Source organism: Acipenser ruthenus, chromosome 10 (genome assembly GCF_902713425.1).
Source record: "Acipenser ruthenus chromosome 10, fAciRut3.2 maternal haplotype, whole genome shotgun sequence".
NCBI classification, from domain to species: Eukaryota; Metazoa; Chordata; class Actinopteri; order Acipenseriformes; family Acipenseridae; genus Acipenser; species Acipenser ruthenus.
The window spans coordinates 47,668,662-47,692,937 of record NC_081198.1 but is presented as its reverse complement, the minus strand read 5'-3'; the positions used below and the strand labels follow the sequence as shown (position 1 = coordinate 47,692,937).

Here is a 24,276-nt window from a genome sequence, read left to right as displayed (position 1 = left end):
ATCTGTCTGAAAGAAAAAAAGGCATTTAGATGCAAAATATAAGAGAAAGTAACTAGCATTCAAAATGCGGTGACTTTCCACTGTTCCCCTCAGCTAGAGCCAGAAACACCACAAACCAAAGAATAATAACAACAGTAGTAAGGACTGTAAGCTGATGTATAACTAGCTCTTGAAGTGAAGTCCAGACCACAGGTCTTTACTTAAACCCGGATTCATAAAAATTTAATATTCTATAGTGATCAAAAGGCCAGGCAGTGCATTTCATTTTTCTTTAAAAAAATGCCAGCATACAGTATTACTATAAAAGGCACATCAAATATGTACTATTTCATACCACAAATTAGTGTAAAGCAACCCGTTTTGATAGCAATTACAAGATATATTCAAAAAAAGAAGTCTTAAAATACTTTGAGGCATCTACTGAACATTTTGCACCACCACCACCACCATAACCACCACCACCACCACCACCACCACAACCACCTTCAAGAGACATGGGGACATTTTAATCAGTGACTTGCCGTTTCCTCTTGGAAGTATGAGAAGGGAAATTGGTTGCTGATCGGTAGGGGAAATTGATGGTCAATAATTTCATGAAAACAGCAGTGAAGCCTGCAGAGTGAAACAGGTCTATTGAAGAGAAAATGGGATATGAAAATAGGAATTGAAAATGCACTCGCTATGAAAATAAATTAACTTAATTGTTTCCTTGCTCAATTTAATTGAATGAATATTGTGTATTAGAGAAAATAAATGAACTGGATAGTTAAGGATCATTATTAATGGTTCCATTCATATTGCCTCTTGCTCAATCGTATATGGGCTTTTTTTTTTTTTTACCTTTCATTTCAATTATAACGACCTTGATTTCCCATGAAGGAAAAAAAACTGAAAAAATAGAATATATGAGAAATGTATATCACATCAGTAAATTGTAATTTAGTCAATTAATAATCTCTATGAAAAAAAATAAAAAAACACATCTGACATAAAGAAGAGACATAGGTTAGAATAACAAGGTGTTTGTATTTATTTATTTATTTTTAATACACTGCTTTGTTCTATTTACCAAAGTTGCAAAGATGTCGCATAATTACAGTATTACTAATATGGTAGCTAATTAATATTAAAACGGTGTTTGTTTCATAAAGATTAGGGGATTAGCAGTAGCAGAATAGTATATATATATATATATATATATATATATATATATATATATATATATATATATACACACACAGTATATATTCACATGTACTAGATACGTTCGGTATCTAGCTATGTGTCTTTCAAGCTATCTCTCAATCTACCTTCATCACTTCCCTATAGAATTAACGTTATCAGGCATTATAACATACAGTATATGCCTTGATGTTAATTGAAGCTTTTTAATAATAAAATAAAATAAAATAAAATAAAAAATACATTTAAAAGTTTTAGGACTAATAAGCAATCAGCCTCTCCACATTCAGAATACCTGTATAGGGTATTTGATAGCCCACGTAACTCCCCACACAATGCGGTTGTTTTTTTTTTTGTGCAGCTGTTTGTTTTCTGTAGAATCCAACCTAGATGCCAGAGTGAGCTGTGTAGCAGTCCCATTTTAGAAGGAGGTTGGGTACAAGCAGTGCAGTCTTCGACGTTATTCTCTACGTACACACACACTGTGAAACAGCTGCAGGGACTGGCAGAAGTAAACTACAAAGGTCTTCTCTTTACAGACATATAAGAGAAGCAGAGAATAAAATAGTTAACAGTCAATGGGACTTGGCGTTGGAACGTTGGAACATCAAAGGCTGTGTTAACCACATTGATCTTCCGCTTTGTGGAACGGTGTGCTCTGTTCAAGGTGCTGAAACATGAACCAAACTGTCACTGTTTCACATCATGTTCCGTGTCATTCCTCCAAGACAATCAAGGTAGGCATTTCTCATATGTTGTTGTGATTATCATATTACAAGAATCAACCTTGACTTTTGAATGCGTGTGTGGAATAACGCTCAAAAGAAACGCTATTGTTTTTCGTGTTCTTTTTTTTAGGATACAGTGCGGTACTAAGTTGTGTTAATTACTTCGACGTTGTATTTACTTTTTTTAACGAGCTCAAATCAGACTTAAAGGAAAAGTATTTGATATAGTATGCAATGTATACTTTAAATTCCATAGTGGTACCAGTTCATTGTTAAACTATTTAATCTAAAGTATGTCAGCGATTGTTAAAAGACCGCAGACAGACAAGTGGCCGATTGAGAAGACAGTTTGGAAAGTTTGCCAAATTAACTGTCGTCCCCCCCCCCCCCCCGTTACAGTTAAGAGACACAAAATAAGCTTGCTGTTCAGGATTTAAAGTGTGTTAGTAAATTAAATTGTAAATTGCAGTGTATCAAACGTTTTAATATTTTATGTGCTGTAGATATGATGGAAAACTGTTAGAGAGCTCAGTCTTCCTCCGAGACCACTAGAAACAAGAAAGCCACGCTCATAGCACATACATTACACTTTGATCAAGCAATGTAACAGGAGCACTGTTGGTACTTTCCATTGCATTTCTTAAGAACTGCAACAACAGCCAACAAGCGTAGGAAATATTTGTGATGATGATCTTGTCTTCTGCTTTGTATAGCAGTTCGTTTAAATAGTGTGTTCAAAATAATACATCTTATAAAAACATGTTTTAGTATTTATATCATTTTTTTCTGTAATGTTTATTTTGGTAACTGTTGTTTTATTTTGTGGGTTTAAAGGATGCTCTCAAACAATTACTAAATGCTAAAGTACATTTATAATCTTGTTAGAAAATATTTACACATTTTAGTTCAATTGAGATGCAACATCTGAGAAAATGGTGCAATGAGACCAGGACTGACTAGTCACTAACTGAAGAAACGCACCTGGTCATCTATTCAGTATGTTCCTTGTTCAGTTTTACACGAGTGAGGTCAACTGGCCTGGTCGGTGGGTCACATTCATCAAATGCTACAACGGTCCCCAAATTGGTTTTTTTGTTTGCTTAAACAACAACGTAATCAATATTATTAACCAGTCAGGTAGTATGCTCAAGATCTAATTAACCCAAACCAATTTGAAAATGAATCAACTCAAACTAATTAACCAAAGAATGTCTGTTAAAAGAAGATATTTTGTGAGGTTCATACAAACACATTTATCATATGTAGCAAGCAATTTAAATAAAACAATATACCCTATACAGTATATGACAACTCCTTTGTCTGATCAAATATTAAACAACAGAATCTGCCTCTAACAAGCTTTGGTCATAGTCGTGTAGGGAAAGAGTTACTGCAATCTCCTTTCTGGTAAGCCTTTGACATTTCTGGGAACCAAAGTACTGGATTTCTCCTAGAATATTGATTGGCCACATTTCCCAGGTGGGTGTTTTCAATAAAGAGGCGAGAACGGTAAAGAGCCACATCAGTATAACTGGGAAGTAGAAAGTCAATTGAAGAGCAGCACCACTGCTGGCCAGTGTAACTTAGGGGGCGCTGGGGTGATGGCACTTATTATAGTGGTATTTGATGTCTTTTTCATCTTCTATATTCCTCTGTTTGTTTTGATGTCAGGCGAGCCATTTGATGCCCACCGGCTTCTCTTTTATCTCTTATCAGACCTGGGTTTATCCAGAAAATATGATCTTCATTGAATGTGCCATGAGTTGAATTCTGCCACTGTATTTCATTTGAGATATACTGCTTAAATCGGTCTTACATTAATAAGCAATCCTGTTTGGCATGATAATTGACAATGTGTTCCTTTTATGTATTATATATGGAATTCATAGCAGAACACTGCACAACAAATCCTTTTGAATATCACAGATTTGATTGTACATGTGTTGCACTGAATTACAGTATTTCTGCAATCACAAGACTTCAAAGCTACTACCATTCTACAACCAATTCCTAAGTTTCTTTTTTAATCATATTTTAGCACTAGAATATTACAATTTCTATATTTTGCTTTTAAGATTTAATAGCTATTTTTGTATAATCACATGCTGCAATTACATCTTGCGTGACAGGAAAAATGTTTTTGAAGACTTGTAGTCCCTGTGGCTAATTTCTTTAGAGTCAGATTCTTTCTTCCTTTGTTTATTCATACAATCTGTTGTCAGTCAAAACATTTTTTTTTTACCTGTTTTTCAAATATATCTGGCCAATCCAAAACTATTTGCTCTATGACAGCTGTTTGGGTAACACTGTATGCAATATGGCATTGTTAACACTATAGTATACAGCTATAGTTAATTACATGTGTAATTACAAATGGAAAGTTTTTAGAAACAACTTTTTTGGGGGGTGCCAGCTTATAACTCTAAATGTAACTTTGTATGCACCACAACTTACTGCTGTCTACACTCTTTACTGTATTATGGCAGGTCAATAGAAATAGCATACATGAAAGCAGTATGTGGAATGAGAACATCCAGACGATGACAAAAATAAAAACATGACGGAAAGCAATTGAAAGGTTGTTTACATGGTTTCTAGACATCAGCTTTGGGCACACCTATGTTTTCCCTACTCCTTTCCTTAGTCTATTTTACAGGCAGAAATGCACTCAAGGGAATCACTTACTCTGCTAGATGTTTATTTTTCATCCCCATTGGTACACAAAGAGACCAATAAATGTCTAATTAGTGGAGGTATGTAGTTCTGCGGCTGTGTAGATCAATTGAATGTATTTCAGTGTCAGGATTCTACTGATCTGATAATTGAATTAGCGAGGGACCTCTGAGCTAGTCAATCAACTGATCAATTTGAACTCTCAGTCAATATGTATCCGATCAAAGATGGATGCTTTGGTAGTGTTTAGACAAAAAAAACATTGATGGTATTGAGGAAGGAAGCATCTGTAAAAATGGTAGTGTCATCAAGGTAACTGGTACTGAAGAGTTTGACCCAAGGATAATAAATAAAATCAAGAGAATTAAAGTAAATACATTATTAAACACAAACACACACACACACACACACACACACACACACACACACACATGTTTGCATTCCTATATTTGTGGGGACTTCTCATTGGCTCTCACTAAATTTTTATTTACTATTTCTAACTCCAGTCAGATAAAACTCCACACAGGGTGAAAGTCAACAACAAGCTAAATATGTTGGCACTTTTTTTTTTAAAGGCATATTTAGTTCTTAAAAAGGTGTTTTACAAATTGGGGATCTTCCCACAATGTCAGGAGTTACTATTTTTGTGGGGACATTTTCTCAAATTTTGTCTGCACATTGATAGTAATACCTGCCCCCCCCCAAAAAAAAAAATAAAATAAATAAAAATAAACAAAACTAAAACCGCTCAGACCTTTTGTTGACTAGGAGGAGGCCTGTTTCATTAATCTGTTCAGTGGATATTTATTATTTAATTATTTAGCAGACGCCTTTATCAAAAGCTCTAAATACAGTAATCATGTGATTAATCAAAACATGCATGTGTCAGTGTTGACAGCCAAATGGTACAACTAAGTGAAATAAAATACAATCCATCAAGGGCTAAATTGAATGTTGAGGATTAGGAAATACTAATGAAAGATAACTCAGGACCTGTAAGTCCGAGACTAAAGTTATCAAACGCTTTACTAAAATGAATGAGTCACAGAGGTTTTATGGTTTTAAAAGCAAGGAAACATTTATATCAGAGTAAGTTGTGTGGCCACCCCTGTTTCCCAGTGTACGAGAGAGCAGGGATTTATACACCCGCAAACATATTGCCTCCATGGGGTTCTGATTGGCTGAACGAACCTTTGGATCTTATATACAGAGTGTGAGCAGGGATAGATGCAGTATAAGAAAAAATCGATCAAGGTCAATTTGAGCAAGAAGACTACAGCTTACAATATAATAGAGACCTAATTATAAAACATTTATAAACATGTTTATTACATGTCCATAAAAGTTATGCAAATGCATATTGAATCATAGCATTACTGTCTAAATCATTTTTGGAGCCATGTACTGTATATACATTACTATTATCTCCTGTTATATACCTCTGAACTAGCCTTGATTTGGGAGCTGGAGGGATCAAATCCTTCATATCTATTAATTCCATGCCTAACCTGTGTTTTCCAATTACATTTATTCATAAACAATAAACGAGCAAAACGTTTGTATTTTGTTCTTAAAACCACATCAAAGGGTTAGGGTAATAAAGGGTAATGAAGTTGGTCAATTTGGAATTGGAATACAAATACCCAACATCCATAGCAGCCATGAACTACAAACCATGACTGAAAAACTTTCTTCTTATTTTCTAAATGCATTCTCTAAACTTGAAATCAGTTGAAAATGTATGAGTTATTAATTTAATGTGACTGTTTTACCCCCTATTTAACTTTTTTCGGAATTAGAATAATGAGGACTTTTAATGTAGTTGTTAGCACTGACCTCTAGTGTATTTTTGTAGCAAGCCTCTCTAATATATTCTGGAGTGGAATTACCTTCAAGGCAATGCTTTCCATCACTATTAAAAAAAGGCAGAGCGTTTGATAGAAAGGTGCTTATTGTCCAATAATCGGTTGACTTTCTTTTCTTTAAACCTTTGTAGTCCATTAACAGAAAACCCCTAAGATCCATTCAGATTAACATACAAATACATTGGATGATTGTACTGTGACTCGAGTGACCTGAATCACTTTTTAAGAACATTTTTATTCAAGGATCTAGAGCTTGCGGAAACCATGTCTGACCTACAGAGTGTTTAATTTTTCTTTAGGGAAGCTAAAAGAAACTTAGCAGGATTCAAATTCCTGTTAATATAATAAAGGAACACTTTGGCCACATCCTGTCCTTCTACACCTTTAAACACCACACACCATGTAGTTCATGGTTGTAATGAAGAACTTTAATTACAGTGTTATGGCCTCTAAGAGCAGAAGGGACGTTTCAGTATGGAATTATCTTCACAAGAAATGTAATATTAATTAGAATTTCCTTTAAAGCAGCAGAAGATATGTCTGTGGAGCTTAGTTACAAACTTCCTCTGGATGTCAAGTAGTAGCAATCCAATTAAAATACATTACCTACTGCTTTATTAATCCCCACCTACGTTACAATAAAGTCTAACGGGGGCCAAGAAACAACAGTAAGACAAGAAGTTACAAGAAGTGCCTCGAAGTAAGACTGCCTTTTAGAATGAATAAATCAGAATAAGAACTTTATTAGCAAATAATAATATTAATAACTTGCTGAATATGAACACTATTTAATTATCTCTGTCAATGCAGACAGAAACAACGGATTGTACATCTTGCAAGTTGAAGTACAAATCATAATGACTTTTCCATTGTATGTGCAATTGACTGCATGACTGTATTCTTCTTGATTTTTTGAAAGACAGTGATATGACAGCAGCAGAACCATGATCGAGTTATCTTGATCAATACTATTACAATACCATTACCGTTGGGTTGTGGGTATGTGTTGTGCCTCTCACAGAAGCCTGTAGGCTTTTGTATTGAGAGACAGCTGGCCATTTGTACTATGAAGAGCTAGTGCTCAGGAAGCTGGCAATGAGACTAAGCATGCATGTTGTTTTGCTGTTGGGTGCAAGATTCCTGATGTTCCAGCCAGAGGGATATCAATATTAGCACCAAGTGAGCAGGAACAGCAGGATATTACTTTGACATGTCACTCTCCTGATAGGGGCTTTCACCACCTCTGCAGGAAATAAATCTGGCTTATCAGCATCACACTAATGGCTCTTTAGTGCTTTAAAATTGAGATCTAAAATTAGTCTGATTGAGATATAAGTACTAACTTTAAGACTGTCAGCATTATAATACATATTTGTCTGTTTCTATAATGGGTATGTACATACTGTACAATGAATCTAAAACAGCCCTGCAGTAGCCAGCCTTTGTGTGCTGTATCAATGTATGGGATAAAACACATTTTTCAGCATAGCCACTAGTAACTTAAGGAATATGTAGCTTTTAAAAAAGTATTTTTCTAACATTCTGCTGGCCTCTTACCTTATGATGTTTGCAATCAGTGGTTCTTATAGCAATTACTGATATACTGCATTTGATTTTATTTGTATTTTATTTCTATGTGTTAAGGTGCTTTGACTTTTGAGTTCTTGAGCTGTTTGTCAGTTTCAGTTGCCTTCCATGAATATACCACTACAAACTATGCAAATGTTCTGAGCCCAGAACTTGTAAATATAATTTATAGTAAAAATGCCAAGGTAGAGGTATTAAGAACCACCACTGACAAGATCATTCAAACAGAATCCAAAGTTTCTCCAAAGTGCTTGCTGTGACATCAAAGGCAATCTGCATTAGAACTATGGATAGCTGTTTACCACCATCAAGGCCACTGTAAAACTACTGATATGAGTTTCTATTTCTGTGTGTACATGTGTCTGTCTACTGTGCTTGTCAATATTAAAATACATGTGTCATTATTACTATGTGTGCAGCGCAGTGTTGAATTATAGAAGCATTGCCATGTCTAGTCTGATGCTATGCAAACCTTCTGTGCATAGAACAGTGCATGGATGCCTGTAACTAAATACAATCTATGCCTGTGCTGTTCACATGTGGTGCAAGGATGGAAGATACCCACCCATGCAGTCAGTTTCAAAAGTAAGAGAGTTATATAACAAACTGATTTGCATACATTTCACATGCTTCAAGCTCAAATGCACGGCTCAGCAGGCTGTCACATTACAGCTGCATAATGAGGAATATCAGTTTTCTTTTTTGAAAGTGTACCCTTGGAGTTTTTAACATTACTTCCCCTGTAGCAATACTGGTTTACATTGATAAAGATAATTCTTGATTCAGCTAACCTTATTCTCTCCATATTATCAAAACACATTGGGCATGACTGATGGGTAAAGTACATTTGTAGTATGGGGAACACATTCTAGTACTGTACTACTGTATAATAATAATAATAATAATAATAATAATAATAATAATAATAATAATAATAATAATAATAATAATAATAATTATTGACTTTAGTATTTATAACAAGGGCATTGCATATAACTAAAAGGGATTACAGTACACAGATTCTGTCTAACTATGTACTAAACCCCTTAATCTAGTGATGTGTTGTTTAATAATGTTTATTCACCGCCACTTTTACTGAGATTACAGTTGAAAGTATGCTTTACTTAGATCAGACCATGCTTTTGATCATGCTTTTAAAATATAAATATAACCATAAACCCTATTTTGAAAACCAGGCAGTCTTTATTCACATAAAAGTTTGATATTAATATAAACTTATGTGCAGATTAAGTGCAACCATCTCAAAAATATTTCACACTAAACCTACCCCTGGTTATAACATCGAATTGCTCAGCATAAAATGGGCCACAGTGTCTTTATTGAGTCTATCTATCTATCTATCTATCTATCTATCTATCTATCTATCTATCTATCTATCTATCTATCTATCTATCTATCTATATATATATCTATATATATATATATATATATATATATATATATATATATATATATGTAACACATGGGGTTATCCTACATAGTAATTAAAGTGATCAAGGAAGGCAGAAAATGTGAAGGGAAAGGAGACAAAAATTACTATAATAATACATAAACTACTGTTAAAAATCCCCCCTGCCTAATATCTACTTCAAGCAATAGAGGCACCCAATAAAGTATTGCTCCCTTCTCCTTTATTATTTTAAAGCATTAGAGAGTACAATGTCCCTTGTATTTACTGCTGCTGAAATTCCACTTGTTTTAGCCCTTTTCACAATTGCTGTTTGTATTTCAATATTGTATGTTCTGGGTGGTTTGTCCCCAAGCTTATTTCAGTGTTCACAATCCCATCACTTCAACTAGCTTGAATACATTTCCCAGTTTGCACTTTACACTTTGATTCCATAGTGCTTCAGTCCCAATAAAAGTACCTTTACACTTTATTATTGTGTCCTGATTTTGTTTTTTCTAATCAGGATACCTGTGGAAACACATTTTCATAAATGAGCTAGTTTAAACCCCACTATTAAGTGACAAGTGCTGATCAGTTACCTTGGTTCAATTTAGTGTAAACTCCCACCAGGGCTCTGCAGTCAAGATAATGGAATTTTCTGCATAGACTGTTGTTGAAGAATACTATGTGTGAATTGAATACTGTTGAAGTGTGTGTGATATTGGGTCCATGGGAGTACTCTTGTCCAAATGTTTTTTCAGATGTAAACAGTTTAGAAATGTTATTATTATTATTATTATTATTATTATTATTATTATTATTATTATTATTATTATTATTATTATTATTATTATTATTTAATTTAGAGCACCCAATTATTCTACCTCAGATTTTTTCCCCAATTTAGAATGGCCAGTTATGTTCCCTCACCATACCAGAGGCACGCACACATGCATGCACGCACGCACACACGCACGCACGCACGCACGCACATGCACACACACGCACGCACGCACGCACACACACACACACACAGACACACACTAATGTTACATTATCATCCTTAACTATAAAACATTGATTAGTGCTAAATTTAGAACATTTCGAAATAATAAAATACATATGAAAGACTGAAAGAAATGGTTTATTTTATTATTTCTGTGTATTAAAGTAATAATAATTCTGTCCTTTGTATGACAAGAAAATAACATGTGTTTATTTTTTCACAGATATTGTAGATGTTACAGTATACACTGTCTTATATAATGTGGTTAACATTTTAGGGTTACGGCTTGTTATGTGCAAACAGTGTAATATATATAAAAAAAAGATGAAAGTAAACTTCAGTGAATACCTGTGGAAAGTTTGTGTATGTAAGGTGCGTGACTTAAAAAACAAAGAACAGTTCCAACATTCAATCAAAATATAAACTCTTGTACCAAGAATATTGGCAATACTGGTCCCTTACAAAACAGTCTAGTGTATCAGAGGGTACTGATCCATATAAGTACTGAAGTAAATCTAAAAACAATATACAAACAATAAATAATACATTATGAATACAATGTATTGTTGCTCTGTTTTGTAAGATATATTAGCTTAAAAAAAATAAAATATGAAAACTCAGTCAGCAAAATCCCAAAAATGAGAAAATGGAATAATGACAGACGCAATAAAAATCTAAATTCCAGACCAATAAATAGCATGCATGACCAGATTACATCAATATTTTAGCAGGCATGGGTTTTACTATATATATTCAATATTATTGCCAGTATATACAGCACATCATATCCAGGTAAAAATGAAAAAATCGAATAATGACAGATACAATAAAAAATTAAATTCCAGACCCTAACAATAATAGCATGCACGGCCAGATGACATCAATATTTTATCAGGCATGGGGTTTACTACATATATTCAGTAATATTTCCAGTACATACAGCACAGCATATCCAGGTAAAGTTGTTGACTTTACATTCAAAAGTGTATTGCAATTTTAAGTAAGCTTAAAACAGACTGGAAAGAGATAACTGTTGCTTACAGCAAGGTCACTGTGGGTTATTCTTTAACTCATGAAGGAAGATGATATAATAGTTCAGTGCTTCTGGCATGGAATGTTTTACTGATAAAAATGTACAAGTAAAGTCTTTAAAAGTGACAAGCATTTAGCATATCGGCTTGGACCAGGTTGTTCTCATAGCCCTGAGCTGTAAATTCCAGTACAGCTGTTCACTTTTGTAGATTTTGTACCTTTCCTACTGTTCATATTTAAAGACATTCTAACCGAGTTTTCCATTTTTTTAAAAAAATATATTATTATTACCATCAGCAATATTATCACAGATTCCCGTTTTTCTTCTGTAAAGATCTTTTGGTTCTTTGCTGGTATTTTATACTAGAATTTGGAATATGCAGATATTTCATAGATAACGCTATAGATTAAAGTTGCCACTGCTTCCTGATATCTAATCATTTCATGTGTTGTAGTTCAGAGTCACTCCAATGGTCTAGTTGTAATCAGACCATGTGACCTTTAGCAAAGATACCAGGATGCAGCACCTAAAGGTTTTCAGAACAATAAAAGATAGACCCTAATAATAAATAAGTTTGTGATTTTTGCACATACCAGGACAATTCATGTGACTTTATCAATTCTGCAATTTCACTTTACTTAGAACTTTGTGTACTGTAATGACTGACTTTAACAGACATTTAGATCTAAAATGAATCACATTTGTTATTTTCGATTAACTTTAAGGTCTTCCTTTCTTTGCGTAAGGGGCAGATACGTACAAAGCATATAGGATCCCTTAGCAACAGGTTATGTTTACAACAACGTTCTTGTTCTAGATTTTTGATGGCATCATTCCATCATTGTACTATAACCTTCTAGATTTTGGAAATGCACGTTCTAAGCATGGAATGCCTGGAGGGAGTAGGCCAATGCCCATAGTTCCACGGATCAAAATGTGTCAAATTGCAGTGACAAATTGAAGAATCATCATCTTTCTGAGATAGAAATACACTTCTTATCTTCTGTAATCCCCTTGCAAATCTTGTATTAAGAAATGCACAACTACAGAACAAATAATGCAAGGGCCAGTGAAAGTCGGTTAGGGCTAGAGTTAGAGTTAGAGTTAGGGTTAAGGTTAGGGTTAAGGTTAGGGCTAGGGTTAGGGTTAGGGTTAGGGTTAGGGCTAGAGTTAGTTAGAGTCAGGGTTAGGGGTTACAGTTTTAATCATGTTGTTGATAATGCAAAGATATAGTTACGTAACTGTGAAAAACAATCCTTCTGCTGGAGGTTCTGCCAGCTGTTGAAGTGTTAACGGGTGAATGGTTCACAGCAGGATCTTTCCATTTTCCTTCTGGTGAACATCTGCTTCCAAAAGCTCACAACAGCATGGAGAAGATGACCTTAAAACAGATCAGACACAGAACTGAAACTGTCAGGCCAAAGGTCAGGGTTCAGACAGTCAAACTGGTGGCAGATCTTGAGTTTGTAGTGAATCACATATTTTTCAATATAATACAGTCCTGAAGACCAAGAAATAAAGTCTATTCAAGCAGCAGATCTAAATACCACCATCATTTAATCCATTCAAATAGGACATGTCCATGTGTTTTCTATAGAGAATTACACCAAAGAGGCTTGCATGCACTTAGATATTTGATTAACATAACATTGTACACAAGACTCAATCAGTGGCATTTTTTTAGATGTAATACTATTCATATAAATGTAATAAACTCTAAGCTGCTTGCAGTTGAGGGATTTCTTTCTATTAGTAGTAGATCACATGTGGTTGCTTGAAACTAAGATAATGACCTCTGTCTTCTAAACCTAATTTACAGGGACAATTTGTAAGGTTAATAAAGTAATATACTGTATGCTGGTAATGGGGTGCCCACCCCTTGTGTATATTTTATGTATGATTATTGTTTTCATTTGTATTATTATTATTATTATTATTATTATTATTATTATTATTATTATTATTATTATTATTAGTGTTTGTATGCGGGCGGACGGGAGCTGTCTGTCATTATTATTTATTATTTGAGACCGGCGAAAAGCTGGTCTTATAATGTGTAGCTGGCGTGGATGGGGTTAAATCCCCATCCCGATAAAATCTTGTGGGAATGTGGCTGAAGCCTTAATAAGGTAATTATTTGATCAATGGGTAATTAAGGCTCCAGCCACAGAATATAAAAAACGGGTAGCGAATGCTACCCGATTGAAAGGTACTCGTTTTAGCGACATCATTATTGTTTGTGTTTCTTTTGCTTTGGCCAATGTGCCCTTTTCTTTTGGTGTGTTTTTGTTTAAATCTTTATTTTTGTATTTAATTAAAATATGAGCACAGCAGCTCCGTTTTGCCCGTACCATTTGTGTTATTGTTTCATTTCGCTGGTCTGACGTCACCCCTGCAGCCCTCACTGTCACAATGCTGTATCTGCTATATTGCTATATGCACACTTTAAGCGATTGTGACATTTTCCTAAGAGTGGCTTTTTCCATGGCCTGCTACCATTGAGACCTTCACCATGCAATACTCGACCTATGGTTGAAATGGAAACCCCAGTTCCACTTGCAGTCACTTCACTTTGAATATCTTTGGCAGTCAAATTCGGATTGTTATTAACCTTCCTCACAATTCTTCTACTTGTTTTTGGTGAAAGAACCTTCTTTCTTCCAGACAGAGGGAACAGTGTGATAGTACCACGAGTCTTGTACTTCTTGATAATAGATATGCCTAACCCTTTTATACTCTCTAAGAATGTTCACCTACAATCCAGTATTTTCTAGACGTTTCTAGAATTAGGTTCTGCATTATCATATTGAAATTTCTAGCACCTTGTAGACAATACTATCATAGCAACAAAGGGTATGAATACTTTTGAATTAGCATTTTTGGAATTTTGCAAAAAAAATAAAAATGCTGAAATAAATAATTGTAATGATAAATAATCTATTTCTTGTAACTTTTTTTCCTCATCCACAAAAGCAAAACTTTTGCTACAAAAGATTTTTCCTAAAATTCGCTGTTTTCGTGACATTTCTAGAAATTATAATTGGCTAGATTGGCTAGTTTTTTGTGTTTTTTAAGAAGTGCTTTTAAACTTCTTTGCCAGTTTTTGATTGATTAATGTAGAATGTTTTAAAGAAGCAGCCAATACATACAATATATATATATATATATATATATATATATATATATATATATATATATATATATATATATATATATATATATATATATAGTAGTTTTACAATGGGGTAATTATTCTTTCCATCTGTTTCAAATTTGGGTGTGTGATATACATGTGTGCTGGCTATTTACATTTCAATGCAAGTAAATCTAGTTTAGAGCCTTGAGAAATTCTTAGTATACAAAAAAAAAAAACAAAAAAAAAAACATTGTGGAATGAGCAAAGAACTTGTCATCGACTTTCTCTGGGTAATGAATGTGTTTTGGTTTTCTTGCTGGGATGTTGTACTGAACTCTGATTGGCCTGTCACCCTGAAAACCTTTAAATCACCAAAAGTTCAATACATACACTGGGCAGACACAGATACACAGACAGAAAAGCACATCACTGGTAGATCAGTGAAACATATCTCTAGGCACTGGAATTGCTTTACTGAAAGCTATTCATTCTGGCTTCAAAATGTTTCTCTCGGTGCCTCTGTTGCGCTGTGAACCCGGAGAAGGACTTTGATCAGGCAATGCATAACTGCTGAGCAGAAGAAAAAAAAACCACCAACATTTCAGTATCTAATTTACACTGCCTCCTGGTGGCCCAACCATGAAATGTCACTGTTTGCCTGCATTTGAACAGTCGTTTAATATAAAGTAAAATTTGACAAGTGGTCATTCGTCATTCAAGCATTTGTTAATCCAAAATTTAATGCAGTTAATAAGTGATTGAAGATTGAATCTGTAATCGATACGACACTGATAGTGCATTGTCTGTCTATCATCAGCGCTGATTACGGAACAGGTCAAAATGTTTACTTCGCTTTCTGAAAAGTTTAATTTTTCTTAAAATACCCTGTGCTCTGAATATATATATATATATATATATATATATATATATATATATATATATATATATATATATATATATCACACAGTTCTTATGATGGACAACAGTCAATGATATCATAGCCACTGAGGCCTGAAGTTTCCAAATATTACCCACTTGCTGCAGTCCTGTGGGTATGTTTTCTGTTTCTATTAAATGTTTCTGTATCTAGACAAACACGGCTGAAGCAAAACATTGAATGCATTTTGGAACCAAGTGTGAAATGAGTTGATTTGCTGCTAGATTAAGCTGTGACATTATTATTTATTTATTAGCAGACACCCTTATCCAGGGCGACTTACAATTGTTACACAATATCACATTATTTTTTACATACAATTACATTATTTTTTACACATTATTTTTACATACAATTACCCATCTATACAGTTGGGTTTTTACTGGAGCAATTTAGGTAAAGTACCTTGCTCAAGGGTACAGCAGCCGTGTCCCCCACCTGGGATTGAACCCACAGCCCTCTGGCCAAGAGTCCAGAGCCCTAACCACTACTCCACACTGCTGCCCTACTACACCACACTGCTGACATAATAACAGTGTTCCAGGTGCTTAATTAGTAATATGCATGCCCCCTCCCTCCCTCTCTAGAACACCCTGCTGCAGCATGTTGCTCTGTGTTGGGATTCCCTTTACATTGTAGGTCCATATAATGAGATGCCTACATTAAATACAACATTATTCCATAGCCCACAGAACTCTATTGGGAGTGTGGAGCCCAACTGTCATTCATATGCAGGAGCTGTAGACATCTTTACAGACAGAATTTTCTGCAGAACACTTTTTTCTTTTGTGGCTAGATGTATAAAAACTGAAAGGCATTGATTTTCTTTTTTTACATGGATTACTGGGCTTACATATATAAGGAAAGGATACTCAACATTTAATGAAAAATGTCTAGTCCTGTTCTAACCTGAAGGGCTTTGCATCAGTATGCAGAACACAACTGTTCTCTTGCAGCATATATGAAATAACGTGGCCTGTAATGTGTCTTTAAGCTTTGTGTTCCTTGAAAACAGACTTATTTCACACACCTCCTATTGCATGACCCAATGTGTACAGAAACTGTTAAAGGAGTCACTCATTTCTGGGGTCCCTGCCATTGCAATGTTCTTCCTCCTTTTCTACTAACCAAGTGTACTGGTCTCTCTCTATCTATCCCACTATGACTTGTGATCTATACGCATTTGTATGTGCCTGTGTATATTCAATGTCATATGCACAGAATCACAGAATGTATGAATGTATGTAAATTGACGCTATTCTTATTTAAATAAAAAACGTGACGTCACATAAACCCTAGATGGAATTATTTTCCTGTAACTCACTGAAGCCTGTCTATTATATATATATATATATATATATATATATATATATATATATATATATATATATATATATATATATATATATATAACGTTTTTTTGTGTTCTTTAAGAAGTGCTTTTAAACTTCTTTACCATTTTTTGATTGATTAATGTAGAATGTTTTAAAGAAGCAGCCAATACAAAGTGGAGCTGTCAGGGGATGATTAATGGCTTCTTGAAAAGTATTGTTATCAGATGGGACTTTCCAATGAAGGGTGTCGTGGAATGTTGTGAAAATAAAACTCTTCACTCAGCCCAGATAACACTCCAATCCGTCTTGCAAGGGAAAATGTAGTTTTATTTCCATCAGCCCTGTCCAGCTACTTCAAAATGCAGAATGATTAAAGGGGATGGATTTATTTTACTGAATGCTGATGCAAAATTATCTGACCGAGACTAACCCAAAAGTGGTATGTCTTTGGCTTCATTGATGTTTTCATTAATGTATTTATTTGAACTACACTGGTCATTGTTTTACATTTATGTGAGTGAACCTGGTCCCATGATTTATGGTATAAAAATAGGTCAAATTAATGCAAAAAACAAACCTTTAAGACTTAAATCTAGTCTTTTGAAACACAAATGTGACTGTGCAATAGTAAACACCACTGTGTATTTTTAATTTAAGCTTAATATTGAGTTGAAATGCTTATTATTTCATAAATATTCATACTTCACATTGTTCTATTGTACTGTTCCTTAAAGAGTAAGTAGCGCGGTTCCGAAAAATAACTTCCCAGAGAAAGCTAGGAAGGGCTGCTGACGGGGAGCTACAGCCTGAGTCCAGAAAACAGACCGGCGTGGCTCAGCCACTGCTGTCCAGGGGACCTGCAACAAAGGAAATCCCATCAGCGCTGACGTAGAGCTCGAAAGCGGGGGCAGACTAGCTTCCAAGACGACCTCAGAGCTAAGCTCCGTCTCAAATACAATTGCTCAGAGAAAAAGTTTTTTTATTAACAAGTAATAAAACATTTTCTCAACAAGACAGAATTATTGGCACCCCTAAAGATTCTTATAAATAAAATCAAACAAAATTAAATCTGCATTAACATTCTACTTCTTTAAGTTAATCTCAGTCTTAAGGAACTGTATTGTGGCCTTCCATGGCTTTCTGTTTCACTGCGGTATAAAAATGAGGTAACATGCATATGAAATCCATTTGTCATCCATCACCATGGGGAAAGGCAAAGAACTCAAAAATTAAAAGAGACAAATGGTTGTAGATCTTCATAAATCAGGCAATGGGTACAAAACAACAGCTAAAAATCTAAATATACCACTTACCACTATTAGGGCAATAATTAAGAAGTTCAAAACCACTGGAACAGTGGTAAACTTGCCTGGTAGAGGACGCAAGTGTATCTTGCCCCCATGCACAGTGAGGCAGATGGTTCGGCAAGCAAAGGGAAATCCAAGGGCCACAGTTGAAGAATTACAGAACTTGGTTGCATCTTGGGGTCACCAAGTCTCCAAATCTACAATTAAACGCCACCTCCATGCCAATAGGCTATTTGGAAGGGTTGCCAGAAAAAAGCTTTTATTGAGAGCAACCAACAAACGTAAACGCCTGGAGTTTGCTAAACGGCATTGGCACTTCGATTGGAACAGGGTGCTATGGTCAGATGAGACAAAGCTCTTTGGCCATGCACACCACTGGTGGGTTTGGCGTCGAAAGAAGGATGCATGTGCAGAAAAGAACCTCATACCTACTGTAAAATATGATAAAGTATCCTAAGGTATTAAGGTAAAGTATCCTAATCATACTGTTTTGCATTAGATTTTTCTTTTTACAGCACTATGGTTGTGTAAAAAGTGTGCCTAAAATTGAAAATACAGTAAACTTCACAGTGAAATTGATATCAGTGTACCTGTAGTACTTCTTATTATTATTATTATTATTTATTTCTTAGCAGACACCCTTATCCAGGGCGACTTACAATTGTTACAACATATCACATTATACATTATTTCACATTATACAGATATCACATTATTTTTACATACAATTACCCATTTATACAGTTGGGTTTTTACTGGAGCAACCTAGGTAAAGTACCTTGCTCAAGGGTACAACAGCAGTGTCCCCCACTGGGGATTGAACCCACAACCCTCCAGTCAAGAGTCCAGAGCCCTAACCACTACTCCACACTGCTGCCCTATTACATGTAACAATGATTATTTTAGACATGTAAATACTTTTTTTATACACCCTTATGATGAACATAACAATTAAAATCAACTGACGTGTCTTGAAAGTCTCTATTCAATATTATTCCAGAAAGTCTTATCCAAAACTCTAAAAGGACACATATTTTAAACCTTTTCCAGCAGTACATCTAACACTTATTGATTCAATGAAAACCTTTTTGAAGAAGCCCAGTGAAGCAAATAATTAAAAAAAAACCCTGACAAAGTAAAAAAACAACAAGAAAAGGAGTCTAAAAGTTTAGTAGGCACTTTTGATTTTTTCAGTGCCATGCACCTTCATCAGAATTTACAAGACAGATGTCAGCTGTGTGGAACTAGGACATGTTGCAAGGTCACAACCTTTCAATGCTTACAGGGTTTTGTAGTTGCATACTCACACTAACCCATGATGTAGTGAACGCGGTCTGGAAACACTGTGTTACCTGAAAATGATCATGTGTCATGCACAACAAGGCATGCAACATCCACAGAGATGTATTATACTGTACATGGATACAAAATGCTTCAAATAGAAAATCAATGTTATACTGTACGTGTTTCAATCCATGTGTTTCACTTCTCAATGAATCTGTTACAGACCAATGGACTCAAATGAATACATTTCACAAATAACTAAAAGTATGTCATTCACAAACAGATTGACTAAATACATCAACGTTCAGTACAGTAGTTTGCACGAACCTATACAAAAACAAATATGTGGTGCATGCATAAATGATTTATTAATCCTCCAGAAATCCGAAATGACTGCAGCCACTGTAAATCAATGGAGGCTTCATAACAAGCAACAGAATACATTGTACATTGTTGCTTAATGAATACTGTCCAGAGTATCAAAGAAGCTACATGTTATACCAGCAGAGTTAGCTGACTACTAAGATTATGCTTATGCTTTCACATTTGAGGAGTCTGTTGCCGAATAACCCTTTAGTGAATTTTATATTATTCACTTCTTTTAAAAATACATTTTTCATGGAGCTCTTCAAATATTCTGAACTCATTTAAATGTCTTGTATTAAATAATTGAACATGGTGCATTTGCCTTAACATTGCTTCACAATGACATTTACATGGTCTAAATAAATAAATAAATAAATAAATAAATAAATAGTTTCCCATTAAAGATACTGGAATTTGTTGAAGTGTTCTTCGTGGTTCCCAATGTCTGCTCTTCCCCTGCACCTCCTTTGTATCATTAAATGCAAGCCTGTTCTAATCTTTCATATGCCAACTTGATAACCTCAGCTGCTTCTAATTATTTCAATAGTTTTCAGTAGAGCAGGGCTCATTAGACTGGCAGGGCCATTATTTTTAATGGTCTGCTTACTTATGGATTGTTCTGTAGTGCATGTAACATAATTCTGGCAATGCTGGCTACTTGTCTTGTGTGGTAAGGAGGGGGTGGGGGCAGTAGGCATACTTATAAGAACATAGGCTGTGTTAATAAAGAATTAGCATGTAAATAACTCGTAGCTACATACTAACTAGTTAAACAAGCCAATGTATTATATTGTTAAATGTTATTTTGAACTGCAATGCATTGAACTTCACACAGACTTGTACACCAGTGTAATGAATTGAGATTGATTATTTTTCAAGAACCAGTGCTGTCAGTAAAATTATTAGTAATTATGCATGCAGTACATTTGCAACTCCGTGGTGTTTATATTCTCAAAAGGATGACTTAAATAAAGAAGAAGTCTTTTTTATTTGACTCCTGTTTTTTTTTTGTTTGTTTTTTGTTTTTTTAGAATATCCATAAATTCTATGGCAGTATGGAGTTTCTAGTAGAGATTTAAAATGCAAAAAAGTTACTGTGGGGTGGCGAGAGCACCATTTGTTTTTGGGGCAACTGTACCAAGTTCAGAACTGTACATGTGGCTCACACATGCTGGTTGGTGGGCTATAGAAAGCAAACAGGGTGTAGTAGTACAAACCTTCTTATTTTGATAAGCTAACTTTCATTAGGTTTGGCAATGTTAAATCATGCTAATGAAGCCAATGCTTTTCAATATGTGGACTCTGAGCTGATACTAATCCAGATTTCTATGGAGCACAAATATCAATATGCATGTAAACATGTGGCAGACTAGCACAATAAGCAAATCAGATGGGAAAGAGGTCCAGAATTAGATACAGAAATCTGCATTTAAGCTGTAAAAGGGAAGGCAGATGTCTCCTCATATATAAACCAGAGTATTGGCATATGTGGGGTAATAAAAAAGGGCAAGAATAGGATGCTAGCACTAATGTATTTATCTGTGAAATTTGGCTTAAATAATAATAAAAGTAAATAATGGTTCCTTTTTGATGTTGAAAAATGAATTATTTTGAAATCTGATTTAACAATAAATAATAAAAAGGAACATTGCCCCAGGTTCCATGTCTGTCCTTCACTGAATAAATTGCAGTTGAAGAAAATTGGTCCAAATAATTATCATTTTCAAAAATCTTAAGTTGCTGCTCTTGTTAAAAACATTCAAAAGGGTGAAACAGATGGTGTGCTAGTATGGGACAATGCTTGAAGAGCCAAACTGATTAAATAAGTCGTCTGCTTTATACATAACTCCCACCACATGTTAGAATGTGTTCCCCTCCCATCTGTAAATTATGCTGGTATTTGATAAAGCCATTGAGAGACTTTTATGCCTCTGTAGTATTCTGATCTCAGAAACACTGGACATTCCAGAAGCAGGTCCTTTAACTGGTGTGCATTCAATGTATCTGGGTCTGGGTCAATTGCACATAGAGCTAGATTTGTAAAGCTAATTACTGAAAATCAGCATTTACATTATTTTGTCTGAAAGAAAAAAAACACAATTTAAATAAAAACATGAATAAATTAAATGCTTGAGTTACTGACTTCTGAACTGTATTTTTTGTACTAGCTATTAATAAAATTGCTAATGACATTTTAGAGTAAAGAGCTTTGAGAACCTAGCCCATGCAGTCAAGGAAATCTTCTTGTAACAATGTTCTGGCATGGCCCTAAAAAGCACAACAACAGTCCATTCATTGTCGAAGTTTCCTTCCAATGCCATGACCACTGTCAAGATGGATCTGTTCTTCCAAAGCAAAAGTGTTTCTTACTGTGTGTCCCTCACACGTGCGCCATGATGGTGAAATACCTTTCACCGTTTCTTGTGTCCACATGATGTTCTCCTGATGGAATTTCTGTACTCACTGGGCTGAAGTTGCTTTGTCTGTCTTTATGGGCTAATGTGCATCTTGATCGCCTCATTTGACACAGCAGGTGCTATTCTTCTTCTTAGGGTGTGTTGTTGTAACCATAGCAGCTAGGATATGTTTCTTGACACTGAAGGACACATTCCATTAGTTGAAGATTTTGAGCATGAAAATACAGCACTTACTGTTAATGAGCTGTATAGATAATTGACACTTCTCATATATGGAACAATATTTCAATATGTTTGGGTCACACTTTAGTTTAAGAAAATGTATAAATGTGTTATTAAAGGTAGTATTGTAATAACATGTTATGTTATAAAGTAATTATACTGGTTCTTAAAAAAATGTCTAGTTACATTTTGTTATGAACAATGGTTACATAACCTGTTAATATAATATTATTTATAAGTATGCAATAAGGCCCGGCTGGGCGTCCATATACGTCGAATATCCCCCGAGAAGTCTGTATATTCAACGTAAACGGACGCTCTAAAGGGCCTTATTGCATTTATAATCCAGGTCAAACTGTGGATTTGAAGAAAAAAGAAAGCATAAATCATGCTATAAATAAATCAAGGCAAAAAATTATTAGTGTTTTTTTATTAAAGTAGTCCCATGTATAACTTTGAACTACACACTAAGTTAAGATGAATACATTAATTCAAGTAAAAGAAAGTAAATCATTTTTTTGATAGTGTGCACATTGCCATTGAAAAAATACACAAGGGGTCGGAGTTGAGACGGCATAGAGTTATATTTTTCTTCCTGTCAGAGCAGACACACTGAGCAGAACAGACGTGATAAATAAAGATAAATTCAATGACGTCTCGGATTTCAGTAATTTGTTCAAAATCTGTGTCAGAGAGGGGTGGATAATGTGCACAAGTGTCTTTTTGTGTTTTTCATTAGCGTTTACAAACTGCTAAAAATACATTATTTGAAGTGACAAAGTCAGGGTGAGTGAGCATAAAGACAGCAATTTTTTATATTTGTTTTGGTATTTTTTTTCATTTAATTCTTCTTCATCCAAATCGGCATGTCTAATTACTACTTTGGGTTTTTTGCAGGTAATTAGTCACTCAGTTTCATAGTTACAGCTGTACATCTGTAAGTGAGTGTAAGCAAGATGGCTACCGATACTTAGTTTAAATTGTGTGAGGCAGCACAGTGATTTAGAATATGTGACAAGGCTCCAGCTGTCCATATCCATCCAATATATGGACAGGTGGAACCTTGCTGGACCAATCACATTGATTGTTTCACATTCCATCACCAGCCCTGGATTATACATCCTTTATGACATATTGATGTATTCATTGTTCATAACAAATCCTAGATAAATGTTACCTAGTGTTGAATTTTATATACAGTACCATATAATTGCAGATCTTTAAAATATGAATCAATATACAACACTATATATATATATATATATATATATATATATATATATATATATATATATATATATATATATATATATATTTTCATAAACCTTAAGCTCTGTTTAATTCAATTTTAGAGTATGAGCAGAAGCTGTTAGGCAAGCACGACAGTAATTGAAGCAGTTAGGGTACCAGTGCACAAGGGAATTGTTGGAAGAACTGTTTAATTCTGTGATGCTAGAAGTTGATAGCTGGGTCCAAACATGCAAAATAATAAAATTAAAGTACGAAAGAAAATCAACCCTTGATTGCTTACATTAAATGGAAATGAAAGCAGATTAGTTTTCCCTTTTGATGACTAAATTTGACATTCCTTACAGGGTTATTTTAATTAAGTCTCATGTCAGGAAGCACACGCCTTGCTAAATAGGTATAAGAAGGTATTGTTTCTTTCTTCAGGTCTAAAAAGTCCCCTGGATTGACATTGTCACCTTTTAGAATTTTACTTCCCTTGATTTAAATTCAACACTTTTGACTATATATCCGAGCATTTTGTTGGCCTTTTTATAGCTT

General features: G+C 34.6%; 1 protein-coding gene across 1 annotated transcript in view; it reads left to right on the top strand.

The window, feature by feature from the left end:
- Positions 1 to 1,648: 1,648 nt before the first annotated feature.
- LOC117412417 (inactive dipeptidyl peptidase 10-like) overlaps positions 1,649 to 24,276 on the top strand; it is a 182,163-nt gene continuing 159,535 nt past the window's right edge. Inside the window, exon 1 of the mRNA XM_034020830.3 lies at positions 1,649 to 1,919. Coding sequence (XP_033876721.3) covers positions 1,860 to 1,919 — 60 coding nt within the window. The 5' untranslated portion in view covers positions 1,649 to 1,859. The remainder of the gene's footprint in view (positions 1,920 to 24,276) is intronic.